Genomic DNA, 23339 nt, shown 5'->3' on the forward strand with positions numbered 1-23339 from the left:
AGTTTTCCAAGAGAAACTAATGAAATTGAAACCCGATTCTACACAAAATTCTATCAAGAATTTTGCAGATTTTTCGGATTGTTTAAAACTCTTTATTCTCTATTCGATAAATCATAAGCGCACAAAATGAGCAACAAAGCTGTAGTGAGGAACTCAATGTTCTTGATAGGGTACCAAAAAAAGAACTCCTTAAATCAGAAAACTATGAACAGAATGATGTTACTACAACGGGCGATAAGCCGAATTTGAGGACAGGTATATATAGTGGATCCCCTTTTTATTTTCTTTTTATCCCGAATCCTGTGTCTTTCTCGTAAGACTGAGAGCAATCAAAAAAAATCAAATCGCACCATCTCTATAATAGGTAAATGCCTCTTTTTCTCCTGAAGTTGTCGAAATTATTCATAATAAGATATTGGCTACAATTGAAAAGGCCTTAACAATAAAATTTCCATTCATTCGAGATCTAGGCATAAGTAGCAATCCATTCTCTAATTCTTCTCATTACCTCTCGTGGGAAAATGATCCCACAAAGAAAAGAATTGTACCATACAAAATAACATAAAAAGAGATTCATTTCAAAAAAAAAAGGGCGGGCAGGGGGGGGGTGGTACATTGTCTTCACAAATATGAAGAAACCTTTTTTTTTAACAGTTTTTCACAAGAAAATTTTGTATCTTTAGCCCCCAAGCCTCGAAAGAAAGATCTTTCTTTGATGAAAACTTTCTTTCTAGTTCAAATTTATTGGTTATACCTATCCAATAATAATATAATTGGAATGACTCACTATTCACTCCGTTTTTGGGCATCTTTTGATATTGATACATTTATTATAGAGAGGGGGCCTGTGCTTCACTATTCGCCCCTGCAGTTCGATCAAGATCTCTTAATCACGTTTGAGGATCCCCAGTTCTAACTCAATAGTGGGGTTGGTATCCATATCTAGGAATAAGTACCACAAGGATTAGTTCTTTACTAGCCAGGGGCTTGGAGCGAAGGGTAAAGTCCAGAGGACCCGCCTTGTCGGATCAATCGGTAATAATCCGGCAAAAGGGGTATTATTCAGGGCGGGTTCAATGGAACAGGGATGGAATAGCGGTTGGATGGTTAGAAACATGTAAACAATTTTACATGAAAATATTTTTGGTTGTAAAATGTTCTACATCGAAACAAACGGAACCTAAGTTCCAGGCCGACCTTGACCACCAGGCCACCCTTAGTTTCTGCATAATTAAACTACCAACTTTTTTTTAACTTTCTCTAAAAATTTTAATGAACACATAAAGAAAATACTTTCCAATTTCTTCGAAAATAGTCTTCCTGCGCTAATTTCTCGACAAAGGAACGGGGCCGTATAGTGCATATGCATCTGGGAAAGTGAATTGAGAGGAAGGGTTTGTACCAGATGAGGTGGGAGGTCGGACGAGGGAGAGGCGTTCTCGAGCTCGGTGAGTAGGAGAGAGAAAGAGTCCCACCAGAGTGAGGCGTCGACGGACTTGGTCTGATCGGTGGAAGTTGAAGTTGTTGTCGCCATTGTATCGCCCGAACTCGGAACCCTAGAAAACTGTCGGAGGATTCAGAGAAGCATGTGTAGAGAGAGAGAGAGAGGGGGGGAAGTGGGAGCCCGCCCTTTTGTGCTTCGAAAGTGGAAAGATAGATACCCCGAATCCAATGCTCTTTCGGTCGAGCCAACGTTTGGGTTTATAACTTTATGTATAAACCCTAGTGTCCCAGTAATTGATACAAGAAGCCGGGCACATGCGCGATGCATTTGTAAGTGGGATTTTTATAATATTTTTGTAAAATTATTTCATATTTATTGTTCGATTAAAATTTCACAAATGTTATAAAAATCATACACATGCATTGTGTGTGTCCGGACATCTGGTAAATAAAAAACAAAAGGCAATCCACAATTTCTCTGTACCAGTTTAATGGGAGGGGAAAAAAGAAGCATGTACAAGAGGCACAACAATTTATGGACCTGAGTAAATTGGAACGTAAAATTATTCTTTTATCTTCGTTCAAAGCAACCAAAACAATTTATAGCAGAAAAAGTAAGAAGTATAAAGGAAAAGTAAGTGGGAGGTGGGCCATTGCCTCTACTACAGTGTAATTACGGAAAGTATCTCTTCAGTCTTCTCGCACCCGCACGCACTCCGTCTCTACAAAAGAAGTCGTAGAATCAAATATCTCTTAGGATTAATCAACAAGAGCTTTAGAGTTAAAATTTAATTATGACCATTTAAGATAAAATGATCAGAAAACTAAAATCTTTCAATTGGTTCAAACGAATTGAAATTTGAAATAATAATTAAAGTAAAAAAAACTAAAACAGTAATTAAAGTCTTAATAAAAAGAATAGTGAAAGTAAAAAAAAAAAAGTAATTAAAGTCTTTTAAAAGTAAAACAAAAAAGAAACTAAAAAAAAAACCTAAAACGGAGGGGCAGGGCGGGAAAAGGGGGAGGGGGGGAAAGGTGGTGTGGCCCGGAGGAGGGGGGTTGTCAGGGGGTGCGAAAAGAGGGTCTCCGGAAAGTAAAGAAAAGTGGAAAAAGTAAATGAGCTTGTTGGGTTGGGATTTTGATTTTGGATTCTTTTCTTTGCATACGGTCTTCAATATACTATATTTTTTCAATTATTACTTTCGTTTTTCTCTTTATCTTTTTTCACTTATTGTCCAAAATCTAAAATCAAAATCCTAAAAAGAACAAGATTTAAGGCGGTTATTTTGTGCTTAAATGTCCAATCTGTACTCACAATTAACTATCTTGTTTTGTGTGTATTTTCTCTTAAGAGAGTATTTATGGGTAAGGAAAATACATGACCGGGGAGACACCAAAATGGTGTTCTCCTTTTATATATTCCTAATTGATATGGGTAAATTGAGAAAAATTAAAATAACTTTATTCACCGCTCCGCACAATCTCGGTCGTTTATTTCGGTAATTAATACTGAGATCTATTTTTCAATTTTGACAAGTAACAATTAATTTTTACAGGTTAAAAATGGTTTTCAATCCAAACCATCCAAAACGCTTTTGGATGTGCGCAATTGAGCGCCATAAACTTTATTTACGAATTGCTCCATAAAAAAGTTTACATTTATTCACAAGTTCTTTACAGCATCAACCAATCGCGACCGTCCAAAAGTGTTCTAGACGGTCCGAATTTTAATACTTTTCTCTAAAAAAGTTTCGTTAAAATCTGGACCGTTCAAAATACTTTGGACGGATGAGATTCACCTCCGTAAACCCATTTTTACGGAAGCCTACATAAAGAAGATATTTTTTAAGTAATGCTAGAAAACTTGTACTAGAGTCTTAGGCTTCATTCCAATAAGGGAAATTAAAAGCACTTATTTTTCAAATAAATATTTATTTTTTAAATTAAATGTGATGTACTGTGAGAGAATGATTTGTCTCGTAAAACGGAAAATAAGTACTTAAAAAATAAGAACCTTAGCAGAACGAGGCCGAGTTAAGTTCCGTTAAGATTTTTGGATTTTCTTGTTTTGTCCTTATTCAATTTTTTTCAACGCTCGCTAGTTTTGCTCCTAACTTTTGTGAATTATTTGAACTGAAAAAGTAAAAAATTGTGACTTTTACCCAAATATTTTTAGAACTATCCAAGATATAAAGGCTAAAAAAAAGCCTCTCTCTTTTTTCAAGTTTAAATAACTTTTTTTGATAATCCAAGTTTAAATAACTTACTGCTTGAGTGGTTCGACTTATTAGTTTATCACTCCCACTGATATGCGGGACAGGTTAAGATCAGCTTGGGGAGTTTTCTACCAGTAGCAGTACTATTTCTAATTGCTAAGACACAATAGTTAGGGTGTCTTCAGTTCCGTCAACTAAAATAAATAAATTTTTTAATTAAAAAGTAATGTATGGTGAGAAAATGATATGTCTCGCAAAGAAACTTTAGTGGAATAAGGCCTTAGTTAATTGATTTTGTTCTTCCCCGCAAAAGTATCGCAATGTTTTTTTTTTAAACGTGTTACATTGCTAAAATCAAAAGTGATCTTGATTGGTGCTTTGTTTTGAACAGAAAAGATTCTAAAAATCTGCCACATTAATACATGTGTCCATATCATTTGGTCTTTTTCTCCCCATGTAGCTCAAGTTACTTTCTCAGGTTCGGGTGAATTTCTCACTTCTGTAATCCTCTCCTCAAACCCCAAAGAGAATATTTGTCCGTTGACTGCCATATGTTTGCAAGTCCGGATCCTCTACGAGAATTTTTCCTACAAAAATCCTACCCAAACGCATAACTACGTTGCTTTGGATGTCATTAATTTCTCTGAACTTTTCGATTGAGGTAATTTTCACGACGGATACCAGATTTGATGTCATTAATTTCTCTGAACTTCTTGATTGAGGTAATTTTCACGACGGATACCAGATTTGAACGGCAAATTAAGATGAAGAAATAGCAGAAACACTTCAAATCTACGAAATACACATCCATTCGCGCTTGTTTCGAATATATTACAATTTGCGAACCACATCATCCATCATCTAAGACATGACTAACAAGATGGTGAAATATATCACAACAGTACACATACAACTCACTCGCCTATCTTTTTATCTTGCTTATTTCTCTTGCCTAGCTTCAAAACATACCAATATCAAACAAACAAATATTGGCCTAAAATCTTTTATTCAAATGACACCCACTATAGTGATCTGGGAAAATGCAGAGTACTCTTAGGCATGAGACGGTGAAGGTGGAAGGGGGGATTGGTGCCCAACCGTGGGTTTGTTGAAAAACCTCCGTGGGTTCGTTGGAGTCGGCGGAAGTTGAGGGATTGGAGGAGCTTTCGGGATTTGAGGGAATGATTTGTGTGGTGATGCAAGAGGTGGAAGTGGCTTTTCAATTACTGGTTTAGGCGGTAGAAGTGGCTTAGTGAATTTTGGTTTTTGTGTTGGTGGCGGTGGAAGTGGCTTGGTGTATACTGGAACTGCTGGAGGAGGAAGTGGCTTCTTATAAACTGGAGAGGGTGGTGGAAGAATTTGACCATAATCGGGACTTGGAGTAGCTGGTGAAATTGGCTCTATGTACACTGGGCTTGGTGTTGGAGCTGGGTTGTTGTATACTGGCACCGGTGGTGGAGAGGCCTTAGGTTTTGCTGAAGGAGGGTTGTTGTATACTGGTGCTGGTGATGGAGCTGGGTTGTTGTATAATGGTGGTGGTGGAAGTGGTTGCGGTTGTGGTGGAGGTGGTTGTGGTCGTGGTGGTGGAGGGTCCTCGGGTTCTGTAGGGGGTGGGTTATTGTATACTGGTGCAGCTGATGGAGGTGGGTTGTTATATAATGGTGGTGGTGGAAGTGGCTGCTGTTGTGGTGGAGGTGGTTGTGGTCGTGGTTGTGGTGGTGGAGAGCCCTCTGGCTCCGTAGGGGGTGGGTTATTGTATACTGGTACAGCTGATGGAGGTGGGTTGTTATATAATGGTGGTTGTGGTCGTGGTGGTGGAGAGCCCTCGGGCTCTGTAGGGGGTGGGTTATTGTACACTGGTACAGCTGGTGGAGGCGGGTAACTGTACACCGGTGATGGTGGTGGAGAGGCCTCGGGTTGAGGTGGAGGTGGGTTGGTGTTTACTGGTCTTGATGGTGGAAGTGTCTGAGGTGGGAGTGGTGGAGGAAAATAAAAAGGGAACTTGTGTAATGGTGGGTGCTTGAAGTAAGGCCACAAGAAGGCTGAAGTGCAGGTGATGGGAGAAAATTTGAGATTTCCATTCAATCCAAAGACTTGTTTCCCATTTGCTTCTGATTTGAGAACAACTTTCGAGTCTTTTTGATGGTTCTGAATCGGGCACGGTGCACCGGATGCGCTGTGAAGCTGTGCAAAACAATCCTCTTTCAGTTTTTCTCCTCCATCTTCTGTAATCTCATTATATCTGGGAAGATTTGCTCTGAATTTCCCTTCTTGATCCAGTTCACTTCCCCCTCTTGTTTTGAGCTTTCCATTTTCAGACTTGCACTCAATGGTCACATGAAGCCCTGCACATTGTAATCCAATGTTTAAGTAGCTGGAAAAATTAATCAGTGATCGGGATTTGAATATGGGTCCCGGATATATAAAAACTTCTTGATATCAGGCGGAGCCCCCGTCCAGATTAATTACTGTTAAGTGCAATCTAATTTGTGCCGTCGGGAGTCCAGAAAAAACCCAGAATAATAATCGAAACTATTCATTTTGTACACCCGTAAGTACATCATTTACGTAAGAAATTAACTTGATCAAGCATCAACACTTTCACGTCAAACAAAAAAAGTTGGCACAAAAGTCTGAATTGCATGAATATTGTGTGCATGCTTAAGTTGTAGTGTTTCTTTTTTGTACAGAGTACACATACTTACATGCATATATAGATATCAGGTTTTAAAAAACGGCTGTTGCGTATCCTATTAGCCGTTAGGTTGTGGGATGTCGGACATCCGATACTGGTATTTACTTGCGTACCAGCTGATACCGACTGATACGGTCTGATATCGGCCGATATGCAGCCATAGCACCAATACCGTTACGTTTCCAGATACCGCGATTTAAAACATCGATAATAGAGATGGATATATACCCGTAAAGGCCAGGCTGGTCTTAATATTATGTTGCACACAATCTGCACATTCTGCACCTCCCACCACCACCACTGTGTTATTCTCACCACAGCAGCAGTTTGCAGCCAATACCAAGAAAATCCAGAAGCCAAACACAGCCACACGACAAGCAGGAAGCACCAACATCGAGACTCTTATCAAAAGGAAAACCCAGAAAAAAACAAAAAAAAAACAGCTCTACAGTTGAGAAACCATAGCCTCTTTTGGCTAGCTATTTGATGCAATGGTTTTTAAGTTTCCAGCTCTGAGAAATTTATATATATACTACACGTGAGGAAGTGATACAAGTTTCACCCTTACTGATGGGGACCCAATTGGCTGACACAAGTGTAGAGCTGAAAACGAGAGCACCAATATAACTCACCGGCTTTTTCCGATGAAGCTACATTATTAACTACTATTGATTGTGCATTCAAGCCTGAGGGTTTGGCCAAGCAGGCACGAGAAAGCCTGTTAAGCAACCGAAGGGCTTGTCCCTCTAGAGATTGCGAGTTCGAATTTTATGACGACAGCGAAAAGTTCTGAACCAATTGGGGCTACTGACCAGAGGCTTGCCCGGTCGTTAACTTCGGAGTCCGGAATCAATCGAGGTCTGCGCAAGCTGGCTTGGACATCCGGTTATCGGAAAAAAAATTGATTGTGCATTCAAATTGAGCTGGCCCACTCCATGTAAAAAAAGGATAAAAACTGAGCAGACCTACCAGCTCCCTCCTTCAATGTGTGTTGTCTTTTTGGTATATATAAGTAGCCGCGCTCACTTCAATGCTACTCTCTGGCATGAAGTAAAATGCTCAATTTTTTAGGTGAATGGACTGAATGGAGAACAATAATCCCCAAACTGTATATGTCCTTCGTATTGGAGAAAGGTTAGCTCAGAGGGTGCACATGCAAGTCGACTCCAGCTAATCAGCTGGAAGAAATTGTTTTTCGAGAAACCCTCTACGAAAGCGAAAAGCTTGTGAAAAATAAGATGTAAAAGTGGGTCTCAGTTTACGTCACGGTCACGCGACTTAAAGGTTGCGGTTTGTGGTGAGATGACGAAGAGTGCATTTTATTTCCGACCTACCCACACAAAAAAAAGAGCGCATTTGCTTTTCCGAAATGAGCAAAACAGTTTTTCAGTTTGCCTTTTTTCAGTTTTGGAATGCCCCCAATAGAGTTAGGTTACCACTACTAGCTACAACTTTCTAAGTCATAAGATAAAGAGATACAATTCCTTTTCACAAGTTGTGAGACCCCATTAGGAGTGATCCCACATCGGTCGGATGTGGAAAAGCAAAGTAAAGTATAAAACAGTTCCGAGCAGCTATTATATAATTTGAAATTAAACTTTTGAGCCAAGTGGTTAGACTAAGGGTAAGCAGATCAACTGGCGCGGGTCATTATAGAAGTGTAACCCTATTCCCATTTCAAAAGCGACGTTTAGCAAAATTTATATTACTGTACTAGTTTTGTTGAGACAGAACCAGAAGCCTCTTGATTTGAGATTCAAGTACTCAATCCGGGGCCAAAATCATTTAAGTGTGGATATACGGTAAGGCAGAAAGGAACATGGACAACTGGAGATGTATCGGACCCCCACCATTAATCCGCTCCCAACGTGACAAATATGACAGAATAAAGACTACCCCGGTAATTGAATCTGGTTGGGCAATCTCCCCAACTTTATAGACTCGCGCTCCAAGGGCCCACATGGTCGTGTACATGGATGGCTCTGATACCACCTATAACGCCCCAAGCAAACCACTGGCCCAGTATCCTAATTTTGATCCAAAGGCCACACCACATGGCCCAAAAGCTTAAGCACAAGGTACTAGTAGTAGCCCACAAGGTTTGTTATATGCCCAAGATCATCCATGTAGACTTCCGAGGTTGTGGGACGGGGTGTTACAAAAAGATCATTCCGGTTATATTACTCCGAAAAAATTACAACTAAAACAACAAAACAAAAATACGACGACAACAAAACAAAAATACGACGACAATGTCGGAATGGAGAGTCCATGGAATCAAAAGTGATAATCTTGTTCCCGCAGCAATAGGCCAGATCAGGATTGGAATATAAGTGCTGAATCAGCTGCACACACTTTCACCGTCGCCGTCGGAGAGCTTGAAAAACCATCGCCGAGCGGATCAGAGTCACAAGCCAATACCCAAATATTGTCTCCGTAGCCCAAAAATGGAGAGAGAAGGAGATCTTCCGCAACAATCTCTCATCCACGGCAGTAGGAGATGAACCAAGAGGGAAGGAGAGGAGAAAGAGAGGCCGGAGAGGAGGGGGGAGCGGGAGGAGGAAGGAATAGATTAGAGGAGGGAAAGAAAGGGAAGGGGGTGGGGCTCGAGACGGGGAGCCCCTCCATGACAGTTTTTTGTTTGATAACTAAGGTGTTGAGATTAGTTTACCCACATCTCGACTAATCCTGATGTACAATCCCACATCTCACTAACAAGTGTTCCAAATCAAAACCAGAACAAAACTCTATACAGATTGACTTCAAAAGAATTGAATCGAATCTCGCTGTTAAGGAGTATCATTACGGGGCAACTGATTCAGTAAACAGATTCAGTAAACAAACCCCCCCTTTTTCTCTTCCGAAAAAACAAGAAAATCTCAGTATATTACCACACACTTGAGTATAATACCATTGGTCGATGATATTTGATGAGTTCAAAGGCTGCCCTCAATAGGGATTGCCAGTATAAAACGGATCTAATTCTCAATCGATAGCAAGATTAGCGAAGCACATTCTGAAAGAGCGGCTTTCTCCACCTAACATATCCAACTCTACAGTTCATAGAGCCATCCATTAAAAACCAACCCCCAAATTGGAAGTGCAAAATAAGCATATACGAAAAACTTTAAGATCAACAAAACTGTATCTTTCCTACCTCAAATTGCGGTTAGTTTTTAGCTTTGAAAAAAAAGGCTCAGTTTTCTGTCTCTCCAAGAAAATGAAATGCCGTAAGTTTTTTCTTTTTTCGCAAGCTACAACAGAGGGCAAGATTTTCCTGGCCTAACTTCCAAACTACTTCACTTCTAGGGTTCTTCAAGATCTCCACATGCCTAATACGAATCCGAGAATCTAAGCATCCTCACAGTGCTTCATGCAGATCAGCTACTTCTTCTTTTTCGTTTTGCTGGACAATGACTGAGTATATGCAGTTCCCTGAGAGGAGACAGACAGATATTAATCATCAAAATTCTTTCTAAAACTCCTAGTTACAATCAAATTCAATTTGAGATTAGGTTAAAGTTAATAATGCAAAAAGGACCAAGTTCAGAAAAGAAAAAGCAAACCTGCAGCCATTCATCCATCGAAGCATCAGTTGTCTTAGTTCCAACCTCAACCTTTGTCGCCCTCTTTGTTTTCTGAGTATATTGAAATATGCGGGACAAAAAACTGTTCAAGAGTATGTTTTGAGGAGGAAACAGCAGGTAATATAAGGTAATAGATATTTCATGGAGATGTAGCACAAGGCAAATCATACCGAAAAAATTAAAGAAAAAACTTGGAACTATCGAATCATGAACAAACAAACAGAGAGACCAGAGGAGCTTCATTATTTTGTTGAATAACTTTTACAATGGTATAGAAAGACATAAAGTCATGAACAGAAAAGGAGGAGGGGGGCAACAAAGGTGCTATCTCCATCTGAACCCCGCAAAAGTAAGTGTGAGTCAAAGGTCATATGCATGCAATAATTCGACATCAACCAGATTCCCACAAAATAGAACCACAGAGCAAGCCTTTCACAAATGCTGGTTACAAGGGCAATTTCAGAATCCAAAAGAACCAACCCTTCAAGACCAATAAAAAGTTAAAGATAGTAGTCATTTACTAGATTATTTCCGTCTTAAACCCACATTCTTAAAAAGGGCAATTAAAAATATTCAAGAAATATCTACAGTGAAGGAAGATGAAAATCGACCGCATGATTACCTTAGAGAAGTGCTCTATCTGAGTACGAATCCATAATCCAAGAAGTACAAGCAGCGCTATTGCAAGGCAAAAGAGGAAAACAGTCTCAACACTGAGAGGGCCGCCAGCTTCAGTTACTTCAATGGTACTATTGTAGAATGTACTCTGGTATCGATTCTGATCTATCTCATAGACAATGGTGCCCACAAGATCAAATGTTCCAGCCTGAAACAAAAAGAATTACTAAGACTGCTCAATCTTCATCAAAAGGCCAGTCGGAATTCAAAATCAGAACCACAATTTCAAATTTTTAAGGATAGCAGTAAGGCACTCATGAATGTCGCGTGCAGTGTATATATATACCTGCAAAAATTTGCTAACGGCAAATACATATGGAAAAGCAGCCTGTGCTGAGGGAGGAACTGAAGCATTGTTAAAAACCTAGAGAAGGAAAATACACGAGTGAGCAACTAATTGACAGAGCTAAATTACAAATACTAATGCTCAAAGTAACAACGATGGAAAAGATGATGAAATAGTGAATAGAAAAGGTTAAAACCAGTCTGCCTCTAGGGCTCCCGTAGAAATGCGATTAGCATTAGACTTGTAGTAACAAAGAAGGTGAAGAGCCAAAATATTGAGAAATGTTACCACTCTAGAGCTCCTGTTACGATTACTATTCAAGAGAATGTGCTGGCAGAGTCCAAAATGTGCCAGGCTCAAACACATCCACAAGCTGAGAACTGTCACCACTCTAGAGCTCCTGTTACGATTATTATTCAAGAGAATGTGCTGGCAGAGTCCAAAATGTGTCTGTCTCAAACACATCCACAAGCTGTGTACTATTCTGGAATTATAATTATAATTTATACATAAGTGACACGCTGCGGACAAGCCGAATTGTTACATCTTAGAATGATTAAGAATGCCATAATTTCATTTCACACAAGACGAGGACAGTCCTTTTGTAGACCAATGAAGATTTCTGTAATTTTCTTTCGCAGGAGTAGAGGCCTTGTGTAGGGAAATTTTTGTCTTCGTATTGGAAGGGACAGCAAGGAGAAAAAAAAAGGGGAACTAAACAATGGCTATCGCATAACCCAAGTTCTCCACAACAGATAGTGATTTAGGAACAAGAGTAAAAGAAATAAGAAAGAATGTGACTTCATCACCTTCCTTGTTTTCTTATTTGTATCCTTCCTCTATTGATGTTGGCTGACACATAAGTAGGCCTTACTCCAATTGATCCTTGGAGTCATGTAGGTCATAGACCAATGCCAAGACTTAAGTCAATGCAGAGTTCCCCACTGCCCCTTCATGGGATGTGCACCTTGTCCAGCTTAGGGTGAAACCACTAGCTCATATACCGATACATTTAAACCCAATTTATCCTTCATACTTCACAGAACATACTATCTCCACTATGAGATGTTTACACAAGTAGGACACCTTACTAAAGATGTGCCTAGCTCAATAGTGCCACCAATTCTTTAACCCACTGCCTTACCTGCTCTAATGCATATCAACAAGTACTTTGTGGAAAATCGTTAGTTATAAGTTTAGTAAAGAAACATAGTAAGTTTTCTCCACCTATTCTAAGTCAACCTTGCTGCCATATATCTCTTATCAAAAGTATACGACATTGTTTATTGAGCTTTGTCTCCATTGTCCAGCTCCATCATACATGGCTTACCACCTTTCCCCAAATCTCCTTTACCACCGCGAAGAAAAATGTTCTCTAAACGTTGTAGTTTATGCAACCAAACAAACAATGTAAACCAGATGCATCTCACGATTCTTGAGACAAAAAGTTGCTGTACAAAAAATAAAATAGGGAGGCCTTTACCAATTTGAAAAAACCATCACCAAGTAGATAGAAGGTAAAGAAAGAAAAGTATGGTGAACTGCAATAGAAAAGTATGGTGAACTGCAATACATATTTTGAAGGAGTTGAAGTTAGTTAAGAGATAAAACCATGCAGGAGTAGTCAATAAGCAAATTGATTACCTGTGTGGAAAGATTTTGGATCAACATACGAGGCTCATAAGCAAGATGAAGACTGGCCGTTATTGCAATGACATTCACACTTGATTCCCCTGTTGTGGTCATCCAGAAGTACCAATTCAGGTAGCTCACAAACAATTGATACAACTCACCAGGAAAAAAAAAAAAAAGACAAGGAAGAACAATGGCAAATAGTAGCATGTAAATTTTCAAGGAGCACAAAATTACAAAGTGACTAAAGAAACTGCCAGAATTTCACAAGAGCATCGCTAAAATCAAGGTATCGTATGTCTTGCTTTCCAGGTTTCCACTAAACAACTAAAACAGTACTAGCAATAGAACAACTGAATAGCAAAATATTACCCTCATTTTTCATTCCAATTAAGAGTTCACATTCTTCCCCTGCAGTCACCGCTACACAAAGAACAAAACTAAGTCAAAACCCAACCACCAACGCAAAATGTCATCCATTACTATAATAGAGGTAAAACCAAAATGCATTTAATTACATATATGAGATTCTCACATCGTGAAGGATTTTTTGGGAAAACGCACACTGTTTCCACATCTGGAGCTGGACTAAAACTTCCATCCCCGAAATTTTGGACTTCCTCGCCAACAATCCCAAGATCAGAGCCTTCTTCCATAGCTTCTTCAGCAGCTTCTACGTCCAAGTCTGATTGACATCTAGCAACTGTCAAGCAACATGCAAATCTATTAATAAAGTTCCACATCACCACCATATTCCACAAAATCTGATAAATATCCAGTACGCAACAACTAGCAAGTGAAGAACGAGCCAGATACAACACTCCTATTGAGTAAAAATATACCAAAAACCTATATTTCCAGACAACAAATCACGGAACATCTATTCTTGAAGTTGTGGCACAAAAGTGATTTCCAACATTGTCCTAATAAAAAACAAAGACTTTATAACTGCTTGTATTAATGAATTAACCGTTAGGGTGAAGTAGTAAAATCACTTGAACTCAACAACCCACTCCCACACCCCACAAACTAACACATGCACACACAGATTGTCTGGTATCCAGAAAATGTAGAACTGTCCCTAATTGAATTGAAACCCGATAACTACCAAGTAAACAAACAGGTGTTCAACGAAAATACACAGCAAGCGCAAAACAAGGTCACAAATGCAATAAACAACTAGAAACAGTGGAGCCAAACGATCACCTATTAATCAATCAAAATAGAAAGTCGACTTGATTCAAACAAAGCAAACATCAATTCCCAAAACACTATCCTATATTAAAAACCAGGGGCGGTCCCAAGGGGGGACCCCGGCCCCTACACAACTCCAAATACGCTTGTGTATTATACTAATTTTTAGGTTAATTAGAAAATATTCTGTGGGATTGGACCCTGCAAGTTCATTGAGTGAAAAAAAAAATTTTTAAATTCCCATATGTGGGGGGTAAAAATTTCCAAAGTTTCAAGTTATCAATCAATTTTTAAGTTGCATCTATAAAATTAAAAGGTGGCTGCGCACATGCACGCAATTTCATCTCTTCTTTGACCTTGCGAGTAGCAATACATACTTGATAAAATATATTTTTTACTATCAATATAAAAATACATGTGATTCGGGCCCCTGCTAGACACAAATCTGCGTCCGCCACAGTTGAAAACAATCACTACCAGTCTAAACATATTGAACTAAGAATATCCACCACCACCACCGTCTCCAATCTAGAATTGAATCTGTTATAGCAAACATGCAAGGATCCAAATTCATGCGAACCACATATGTGAACAGATAGGAAAGGATCCACGGTGGTATAAATGAATCAGGTAAGCATCAGTATAAACGAACAGCACGAAATCGATTGCAATTAGACATCGTTTTGGAACGTTCGCAGCTGATCATAACAAAGGCCGTGCGCGAAAACGAAAACAAGCTGCGATGCATCCACACGAATATATCGGTATACTATATATGAATTAGGGCAGATGAACAACACTGAAATGGATCTACTTGTATAGATCTGGTTAGATGCGCACCTTGGAGGAAGGGAGAGGAGAGGAGGAGAAAGGCTAGGATGTAGAAAGCCCTAATCCTCATTTTCCCAGTGAGAGAGACGCAGCGCAGAGACGAGAGAGAGAGAGAGAGAGAGAGAGAGAGAGGTGTTTGCTGTGTGCTTTGCTTTGTCCTGTTCGGGGTTTAGGTGGATTTGTTAGAGAAGTAAATCAACGCGTGGACCGAAATCACGAAACCAAACAGGGTTGATCTCTGGGAAGTGCGAATGGCGATGAATGAAACGATACGGCAGCGTTTCACGTTGTGGGGAAACGATACGGCAGCGACTCGCGTCGCCGAAAATTCTACAACCACAAACTTTCACAAATATAAAGGGACCCGCATACACTACACAGCAATGCTACTCTTACCGCATAATCCGAAGTGGGTACTACACGCGTGCGGTATAAGTGTGTGGCAAAAGTAAATTTTTCTACACATTCATTATGTATGAAACCCATAAATAAATGTGTGAGTGTGAATGTTTATTTGTTTAATGAGTTTGTGGTTGCATGACTTTTTGTTAGATTAGAACTTTCTGGAGTATTTAATTCTTACACAACCTTGTTATGATTGAAATCAGTCCTGCTACACACACAGCAATTTGTGCACAGATTGTGCACAGATTTCGTTGTAGGATCCACCACGGATCCATACAAATCCTTCGAGCCGTTCATTAAATGTAAAATATTTTTTCAAGGGTCCCCGTAAAAAAATAAGCTCAATCCAATACCTATAGGTGCTCCATCCAACCATCTAACTTTTCATTCAGATTTTCGGATAATGAAAAGTTGTATGATTGGATCGAGCACTTATAGGTATCGGATTGAGATTATTTTTTATAGGGACCCTTGAAAAAATGTTTTACATTTAATAAACGGCTCGGATGATTTGTGTGGAATCCGTGATGAGCCCCACAATGAAATCTGTGCACAATCTGTGCACAGATTTGTATGTGTGTGTAGACTTTCTGGATTGAAATAACACAACATTACACTATCGGTGAAACAGACCTATTCCTGTTTTGAGCAATGAAGAACCACTCTGTAGCAGGATTAGTAATGTCTTGGGTGTCGAACAACTTAGAATTAGGAGGGTTACCGGGAGAAGAATTGAAGTGAGATCTATTCTGATTGATCCAAAATGCACCAACAAGCGAAAGGGAAAAAGCAATTTGCCAAGGATTTCCCGAATGATGGTTGCAATGGAGATCACTAGTTTTGGAAGAATATAACCCCGGAGGAGTAGGGAATCCAAGTGAGGACCAAATGTCCTTGGCTCTCTTGCAGTCACGAATGACATGGATTGTATATTCAATAAGGCCTGGACAATGTGGACAGAAATGGACTGCGTGGACGAGGTAATGTCAAGAGTACGCAAATTATCCGAGGCGAGGAGGCGGTCTTGGGCAGGCAGATGTAAAAAATAAAGGATGACATGAGGGTTAGATGGGGTTTTCCAAACTACCAGAGCCAACGCAAGTCAGCAAAAGGTGGGTTGCTCGCCATATCAATGCATAACTAATAGGGATCACAACTCCCGAACAAAGCATTGGAGGAGTTCCAACAAGTGACGACGTCGGAGTTTCGTTGTACTACAATTGAACCGTATGGCTTGTTATCAAGGAGAAAACGTGGGGAGGCAAGACCAAATAGATACAATCAAGAGACCATGTCCCCGGCCCCATTCCAGACATCACCAACTTTCAAACCAAAATCGCTCGGGGTAATAAGCCCCTCAAATTGATCTTAACGTAAGGGACCAGAGCCCAGCGAGGTTCTACCACCTTTGATGACTACTCGTGAACCCTTATTGAACAACTCCTTGCCTTCTTGAATGCTTCTCCACCGAGGAGAAGGTTTGGGTGAACGGGTGTTGATATCAACGTACTTATCCTGAAGAACTCTGGCCCAAGGAGAGTCCGGCTCATTATGAAAACAATAGTTTAGCAAGCACAACTTCATTGGCATGCGACGAACACCTAATGCCTAGGCCTCCCAAAGCCTTAAGTTTGACAACTTTAGCCTAACTTATTGCGTGTAATTTTCTTCGCTTAGCCGTGGAATCCCATAAAAAAAATCACCGTTGAGTCTGTTTATCTAATTAACCTGTTAGTTTGTCGTAGATAAGCATTTATTCCAACTGCCAATTTGGACTGCACCTAATCTAGGAGCCCACAGAATTGGGATCCCGGGGCTTGTAGTGAGCGAACTCTATACGAGGTGTAGTATATTGAGTAATCTCACCCGTCCGAAAGCATTTTCAATGATCCAGATTTAAAAGAAAAAAAACAGCAAAGAGTTCTCTTCCATGAAAGATTTTATTTAAATCCAAACTATTGAATACTGAGATAAACGGCTGTGATTACTCCTTGGTCCTTACACACTGTAGCGAGTTTGCTCACTCTCGAGACAGAGGAGTGAGAGCACCGCGTTTCAGTGGATTTTTCCTTGTAAAGTCGTAGTACTTCGTATTTAATACTACTACTTCTCCATAAACATTGGGGAAAATTGGCTGGAAAAATACTCCGGTACATATACATATACATCGCGATAAGCTTTTTGTGCTGTAGGTTCATACGCGAACGGCGAAACAGCCGCGAGAAACGAGAACACAAAACACTACTACTATCCATGGATCAACTAAACGACGATGTTTTTCGTCAATCCATACAAACCGTAAATCCAACCCCGGCAGAGTTTCGCCAGCCGCCCACGTTTTCCAGGTTAAACCCCATTTCTGTGTGTATTTCTTCGGCTCAATCTTGTTTTCGTTTATCGTCTCTGTAAATCGAGAATTTTCTTAGCTAGCGTTGCGTGCTTAATCCTCACTTACAAACACGTTGTTGAATGGAATGATTGGTGTGCTGGTAATTGGATAATTATGAGTCTTGAATTAGTGTTAACTGCGGAAAGGGTTTTTGTTTTAATTAAGAGTCTTGAATTAGGTGTTGAAAGTAGTTTTAATCTTAGACGCTGTGCTAATTCAAATGGGATATCCAATTGCTGTCTAAGAGCATCCACGCCGGTGTTTGCCATTTTATCCCTGTTGTTCTCATTTTTGACCAATGAACAGTGTCATTTTGCTGAAAAAATGGCAAGGGTGCTACACCAACGTTTGCCATTTTGTCATTCTCATTTTTCTCCCTCTCTCAATCAAAAATGGCAACTTTGCCATATATTTTCTCAAATTTGGCAAATAAAATGGCATTTCCTGTATTTGAGGAACTTTTGAGTTTGTGGGTGTGGGGTGGTAGTTGCCATTTTTGAGAAATGGCAACAAATTTTCTCAAAAAAAGACACTGGTTGCTCTAACGATTAGAAATAGAGTGTCAGGAAAGTATGCAGTACAGGAGCCTTAGATAGATGAAGGCTTGTAGATGTAAACTTGTAGTGGTGAGGTTTTTTCCTTTCGTAAATTAGTGTGGTGGAAATATTTTTGAATCATCGTCGTTAGGGGCTAAACAGATCAAGTTGAATGGTGTACAGATGGATTGAGGGTATCTTTTTTTTTTTGGAAAGTGGATTGAGGGTATCTGACAAGGCTTGTGCTGTTATACGAGCCTTATGAGGCATAAAAAAGGGGAAGATAAAGAAAACAAGGGAATGGAAGTGGAGGTTATTGAATCATGGTGCCATATTGTTATGTCATAAACTTTACCGTGTATCTAAGCAGTCCCCTCCACCATGCACCTCCATTAGATATTTTGGTTAATCAAGGTCACAATTGAAAGTTTTCATATTTTTTTGGTTTGATGGTCAGGGGTGTCTGGGCTAGCTTACGTGCGCTTCAACTAATGTTACTATTCCCTTCCCCAATCTTGTAGAAGGCAGGCCATCCACGCTGGGAGGGAATTCACAAGAAATTATTTTCTTGCGGCATGACCCCAAGAATCAAACCCTGGTCAATTGTGTGGGGGAGCAATCTTACCAATCAAGTGGACTAACCCTTGGGACTGAAAAGTTTTCATTGACAACTGCATTAGATACACAACATTTCCTTCACAGAAGCATATGCATAAAGTTTCTTCTTTTGCAATAGTTGACTTGGAGAGATAGACCACAATGTGTCTTAAGTACATGATCAGCTGGCGACAGTATTGCAGCATACCATTCCCAGATATGAACCTTGCTAGTCTGAACTCTGAAATATGTCATGTACATTACTATTTTGTCAGATGCTTTCTGCCAGTCTGCCACTTGCAAATTATTCATTTACTCTTCCATCAATTTTTAACTTCCAACTTCTTTCCTTTTTCTATTGTTTGTTTATGATAACTTAAGGCCAGAAGCAGAACCACAGGAGAGTGTTGCTGCAAGGAAATTTCAGAAGGCTGACCGTGAAAAATTGAGGAGGGATCGTCTAAATGAGCAATTTTTGGAGCTGGGGAAAGTGCTAGGTAAAATTAAACTTCCTCCATAATCCTTATTACAACATACTGCAAAGTTGGATTTTGGAACTATGGTGTACAAGTTTTGTTTATCCGAACAACTTGCACATGTGTTATTTTTTCTTTGGGCCTTGAGTTTAATTTTAACTCCTACAAAAAGTTTTGACCCTTTTCCATAGGGAATATTATCTGAACTGACATTCTACTTTTTTAAAGATTAAGTGGGGACCCCTTGGCTGGGAAGTATATTGCTTTGTATTTAGATGATATCTGAACAAGTGACATGACTAGCTGATCACTCAACTCTAAGTGTTGAATTTGTGACTTAATGCTTGCAGCATTAGGCTTGGCGAGAAACCTGAGAAGTGTCTTATGACTCTTATTGACAAATTACAATGGCTCAATTTTCACTCTCTCTTTGGAGTGAGCACCTTGCTGTGAAATTATTTGAATTGGAGGGGTAATACAGTGTGACCAGATGCAGTAAATTTGAATTGCAAAGGGTATTCCAGATGTTCAGTGTATGATCCACATACATTGTCTTGGCTTAAAGTACGTTGATGTAGGCTGGGTTAGGTCAGTGTCAGACCATTGGAGTGGGAAAAAGTTGTAGCAGGTGGAAAATTAGAAGTCACTTATCCCAGCTAGTTGGGCTAGGCCTTGTGTTTGGAAGGAAGAGGTTGTAGAGCAAAATTGGGCGGACACAAGAAGGGCTATTGTAGAGGCTGTAGGGATGTGAATATCATGGGGCTTTTGTGTCGCAAATGATTGCTTTGTCTGAAGATACACTGACTAAGTGGAGAAAGCTGAAAGGTTTAGTTCTCTTTTGGGTCTTCAGTGAGAGGTGAGAACATTTGATGGATGACCATTGGCTAGTAACTAAGGTGATTTTGGCGCAATGAATAGATGATATCGGGGAAATCGGAAGAGAAGGATGTCTCTACCAAAGAAAACTTTAGACGTATCTTGGGAAGTGGAAGAATCCAAATATAAAAAGTATTCATCATTCTCTTGTGGTTGATGGTGGAGATAAGTTGGCGACAAAGCACTTGTTGGGGAAACCACCAAAGCTGATGCAAAATTCAGTGCAACCCCTTAACTTCTGTGACTTATGTTGGTTATAACAGAGGGTAATATTAGTTTGCACTTGTAATAAAGGAAGAAAGAGGTTAGAACTTAGAAGAACAAGGAAATCTTAGGGAGTTGGGACATCATATTTTCTGCGAAAATATGGCCCCACCTCTGAGGAAGTTTCAATAATGCCATAAGAGGAGCTTCTGTTGGGGCATCATTGGGGACGGAGCCCGAAGTAGCTATCCCTTTGCTGGGTCTGGGTCTGAGACTCTGGAATCTGGATGTTATTGGTATTGAAGATTAGATGATCTGAGCCTCCTGCCTGATGCTGTCCTCTTTTTAGATGATTTTGGAGGGAAGATCATCAATGTCAGTGCATTCGTAATCAGGAAGTGTGTGGTATGTTCAATTCTGGTGACTAGCATGCTACCAGGCCACCGGCTGTTGGCTGGATGGACATTTCCTTGACCTTGAAGAGGAAGGTGTGAGGTCGAAGTGTTTGGTGGGATGCAAGTGTGCATTTTTGTCGATGAAAAAAATCTCAGTTATCACCAGATACCTTTTGCTGACATATGATGTCAGGACTTTGACTATATTCCTTAGCATCTTATTTGGAGTTTTAGCTGAACCTGTGAGATGGATAGAGAATAAAAGTTATTATTATGTTTGCATATTTGAGCTACAAACTTCAACGTGCTCTAATAGACTCATCCATTTTGCCTTGTGCAGATCCTGATAGGCCAAAAAATGACAAAGCATCCATTCTCTCCGATACTGTCCAAATCGTGAAGGATTTGACTGCTCAAGTCAACAGACTAAAAGCCGAGTATACTACACTTAATGAAGAGTCTCGTGAGGTGATATTTTTTGTTTTTTGCAACAATGTACCAATGCTGTGTTGCACATTCAATTGAACATTCTGTTTTATTAGTCCCTTTTATTTTAATGCAGTTGACTCAGGAGAAGAATGATCTGAGAGAAGAAAAGGCATCTCTTAAATCGGACATTGAGAACCTTAATGCTCAGTATCAGCAAAGACTCAGGGCTACATTTCCGTGGGCTACTATTGATCATTCAGTTGTTATGCACCCTCCTTCATATCCCTTGCCTGTCCCACTGCCAATGCCAATACCTCCTGGGGCAATCTCCATGCATCCATCTTTGCAGCCATACCCCTTCTTTGGGAATCAAAATCACGGTGTTATTCCTAACCCATGTTCGACTTTTGTTCCGTATGTAACTCCTAATCCTGTCATTGAACAACCACCCACCCAGTACGTGTCTCCAGCCATGCATCCAAGTAATAGATTTAATATTCCAAGCAAACAAGATTCAAGAAACAATCCATCTGATTGTCAAGGGGAAAGCAAGTTCGAGAAAAGTGAGGCCTCTGATGATGTTACGACTGATTTGGAGCTCAAGACACCTGGATCCACACCAGATGAGGTCAGTTATGGCCTGCTTGTTTAATTCGTAGGACAATCCTGTGGATATAATTACCATAAAATCGCATGGTTGATGGTAAAATTTGAATGGTTAACCTCATACAAAGACTACTCTTAGCAGAAAGGCATTTGTTAATGTGATGGACTGAGCTTGCTTCTCTGCGGTTTGGAATCTAACTGTGGGATGCAGTTTCATTTCTGGACCCACCACGGGTCAATGTTCTTTTTGAATGGGGTAAATAATAGTAATTAACCTTTTCCAATGGGTCAGTCGACAGTGCAACTTCCTCAATGTGGTTGCCCCTGACCTCACAACTATTCTTGGGCACCATGTTAGCCCTTAAAATCAACTATGCTGCATGTACCTAGGGTGAAGGAAAAAAACAAGTAGAATTAAAAGAAAAGAGGACGGAAATGACAAGGAAGTTTAGTATGTTCAATAGATTTGCTTTATGTGACCCTGTAACTGATTTGCAGGATTCTTCATCTGGGCAAAGAAAATCCAAGAAATTGCTGACGACGGAAAACAGCCTCACAGATGTAAGCTCGCCTAGTGGGTGTTCATCGTCTCAGAGCGCACAGGATAGCTCATCGAATAGTGTAGCTGGTGGGGGAAAGGACAAAGACTGAAGAAGGGCAAAATGAGAAAATCCTGGTGGTTAGTCATGTCCTATTGGGGTCAAAGTTGTGGAGAAAACCAGAGATCACTTGGTTGCTCCGATCAGGAGATCACTTGGTTGCTCCGATCAGGTGCTCGTTTACTTGCATGTTTTGCTTTAACAAAAACATTAAAGAAACTCGATACTCAATTGAAAGAGCTTGAAATGACAAGACAAGGGGTGCAAATGGGGTGGATGATGACCACAGAAAATTGAGAGTTATTGGTCCGTGACTTATAGTCCAATAATTCTCACTTTCCTGTGGTTATCACCCACTCTCAATTGAGTTTCGAGGGGTGAGAATTATTGCACCCATTGTCTTGTCGTTTCAAGCTCCTTCAATTGAGTTTCGAGTTCCTTAATGGTGCTATTGAAGCAAAACATGTACCTGAGCTGTCGCCCGATCGGAGCAACCACGTTATCTCCGATTTTCTCATCAAGTTCCCTCTCTTTCTGCTTCTTTATTAGTCATTTCCTTTTGCCAGCATCCCTCTATGGTGTCAATGTGGCAGAATAATTGTGCTGTTTGTGTCGATGGAATTTGGTATTTGCCTGATACCGAGCGCTTAGGGTCTACCCTTCTTCATCATCTGCATTTACAGGGGAGAAATGCTTGGAGTCGTGCTAAATTTTACTGTGGTTTCGCATAGGAGTAGTTGCATGTAAATTGTAAAGACTATCTAATCTGGGATGATGTAAAACTTCACCTTCACTTCTTGGACTTTTTTTTTTAATATTTTGTGAAAGCTAGTAATAGTTCGCCATACCTGCATTCCTATACAAAACCACATGCACCAATGATCCGCTATATAAACAAATCAGGGCGTGTTCCATTAACTAAAACAAGTACTTATTTTTTGATTAAAGGTGTTGTATTGTGAGATAATGATATATCTCGTAAAATGAAAAATAAGTACTTAAAAAATAAGAACATTAGCGGAACGGGTAGAACACTCGGCTTAATGATCATGCATATGTGCTTTGATGCAGTGAGATTATAAATTGAGCAGGGTGCTAGGATATTGTTAAATAGGATGAGATAAATATGATTCGTGATGATAACTCTAGACCAGCAAAGCTTTACATTCTTTGAACTCGACTCATTTATTAAACGAGCTGAAAACTCTAACTCTTTGAATTTGATTCGATTACTAAATGAACTCAAAACTCGAGTTTGAACTCGA

General features: G+C 39.9%; 4 protein-coding genes and 1 long non-coding RNA gene across 14 annotated transcripts in view; 2 read left to right on the forward strand and 3 right to left on the reverse strand.

The window, feature by feature from the left end:
• LOC131325082 (uncharacterized) overlaps positions 1 to 1678 on the reverse strand; it is a 32745-nt gene extending 31067 nt beyond the window's left edge. The window contains exon 1 of the mRNA XM_058357142.1: positions 1403 to 1678. Within this exon, the coding sequence (XP_058213125.1) occupies positions 1403 to 1534 (132 nt within the window). The 5' untranslated portion in view covers positions 1535 to 1678. The remainder of the gene's footprint in view (positions 1 to 1402) is intronic.
• Positions 1679 to 4586: 2908 nt separating this feature from the next.
• LOC131325085 (leucine-rich repeat extensin-like protein 3) lies at positions 4587 to 7013 on the reverse strand. Of its 5 annotated transcripts, XM_058357149.1 has the most exons (4): positions 6583 to 6860; positions 5534 to 6004; positions 5294 to 5437; positions 4587 to 5242 (listed from the first exon to the last, which is right to left on the reverse strand). In XM_058357149.1, exons 1-4 carry the CDS (start codon positions 6746 to 6748, stop codon positions 4713 to 4715), a joined length of 1311 nt encoding a protein of 436 aa, XP_058213132.1. In that variant the 5' UTR covers positions 6749 to 6860; the 3' UTR covers positions 4587 to 4712. The 5 variants fall into 5 exon arrangements, with proteins under 5 accessions (XP_058213132.1, XP_058213130.1, XP_058213131.1 ...); XM_058357147.1 differs by having other exon boundaries at positions 5294 to 6004; positions 6583 to 6872; XM_058357148.1 differs by having other exon boundaries at positions 4587 to 5356; positions 5480 to 6004.
• Positions 7014 to 8590: 1577 nt separating this feature from the next.
• On the forward strand, positions 8591 to 9722 carry LOC131325092 (uncharacterized). The gene is made up of 2 exons (XR_009199597.1): positions 8591 to 9188; positions 9360 to 9722. It is a non-coding gene; the product is annotated as an uncharacterized LOC131325092 (long non-coding RNA).
• On the reverse strand, positions 9430 to 14740 carry LOC131325091 (translocon-associated protein subunit alpha-like). Its single transcript, XM_058357158.1, has 8 exons — positions 14572 to 14740; positions 13073 to 13240; positions 12910 to 12960; positions 12550 to 12638; positions 10906 to 10983; positions 10564 to 10767; positions 9921 to 9992; positions 9430 to 9789 (listed from the first exon to the last, which is right to left on the reverse strand). The coding sequence occupies exons 1-8, from the start codon at positions 14630 to 14632 to the stop codon at positions 9739 to 9741; spliced, it is 774 nt and encodes a 257-aa protein (XP_058213141.1). The 5' UTR covers positions 14633 to 14740; the 3' UTR covers positions 9430 to 9738.
• A 2355-nt stretch (positions 14741 to 17095) lies between these two features.
• LOC131325094 (transcription factor bHLH121) lies at positions 17096 to 22919 on the forward strand. 6 transcript variants are annotated; one of them, XM_058357160.1, is made up of 6 exons: positions 17096 to 17312; positions 18871 to 18986; positions 20781 to 20908; positions 21003 to 21497; positions 21974 to 22154; positions 22641 to 22919. In XM_058357160.1, exons 1-5 carry the CDS (start codon positions 17221 to 17223, stop codon positions 22124 to 22126), a joined length of 984 nt encoding a protein of 327 aa, XP_058213143.1. In that variant the 5' UTR covers positions 17096 to 17220; the 3' UTR covers positions 22127 to 22154; positions 22641 to 22919. The 6 variants fall into 6 exon arrangements, 3 of the variants coding, with proteins under 3 accessions (XP_058213143.1, XP_058213142.1, XP_058213144.1); XM_058357161.1 differs by having other exon boundaries at positions 17111 to 17312; positions 22668 to 22919; XR_009199599.1 differs by having other exon boundaries at positions 17112 to 17312; positions 21974 to 22595; positions 22763 to 22919.
• The last annotated feature ends 420 nt before the right edge of the window (positions 22920 to 23339 follow it).

This window comes from Rhododendron vialii, chromosome 5a, assembly GCF_030253575.1.
Source record: "Rhododendron vialii isolate Sample 1 chromosome 5a, ASM3025357v1".
Lineage (NCBI taxonomy): Eukaryota > Viridiplantae > Streptophyta > Magnoliopsida > Ericales > Ericaceae > Rhododendron > Rhododendron vialii.

Coding starts and splice junctions, on each gene's coding strand:
- LOC131325085 (XM_058357146.1), bottom strand. CDS start 6,748: ATGTTGGTGCTTCCTGCTTGTCGTGTGGCTGTGTTTGGCTTCTGGATT. Junction 6,005..6,582: donor GACCAGCCTGGCCTTTACGG/GTATATATCCAT, acceptor TACAATGTGCAG/GGCTTCATGTGACCATTGAG.
- LOC131325091 (XM_058357158.1), bottom strand. CDS start 14,632: ATGAGGATTAGGGCTTTCTACATCCTAGCCTTTCTCCTCCTCTCCTCT. Junction 12,961..13,072: donor CCCAAAAAATCCTTCACGAT/GTGAGAATCTCA, acceptor TTCTTTGTGTAG/CGGTGACTGCAGGGGAAGAA. Junction 10,768..10,905: donor CCGTTAGCAAATTTTTGCAG/GTATATATATAC, acceptor TTTTTGTTTCAG/GCTGGAACATTTGATCTTGT.
- LOC131325094 (XM_058357159.1), top strand. CDS start 17,221: ATGGATCAACTAAACGACGATGTTTTTCGTCAATCCATACAAACCGTA. Junction 17,313..18,870: donor CAGCCGCCCACGTTTTCCAG/GTTAAACCCCAT, acceptor TGATAACTTAAG/GCCAGAAGCAGAACCACAGG. Junction 18,987..20,780: donor GGAGCTGGGGAAAGTGCTAG/GTAAAATTAAAC, acceptor TGCCTTGTGCAG/ATCCTGATAGGCCAAAAAAT.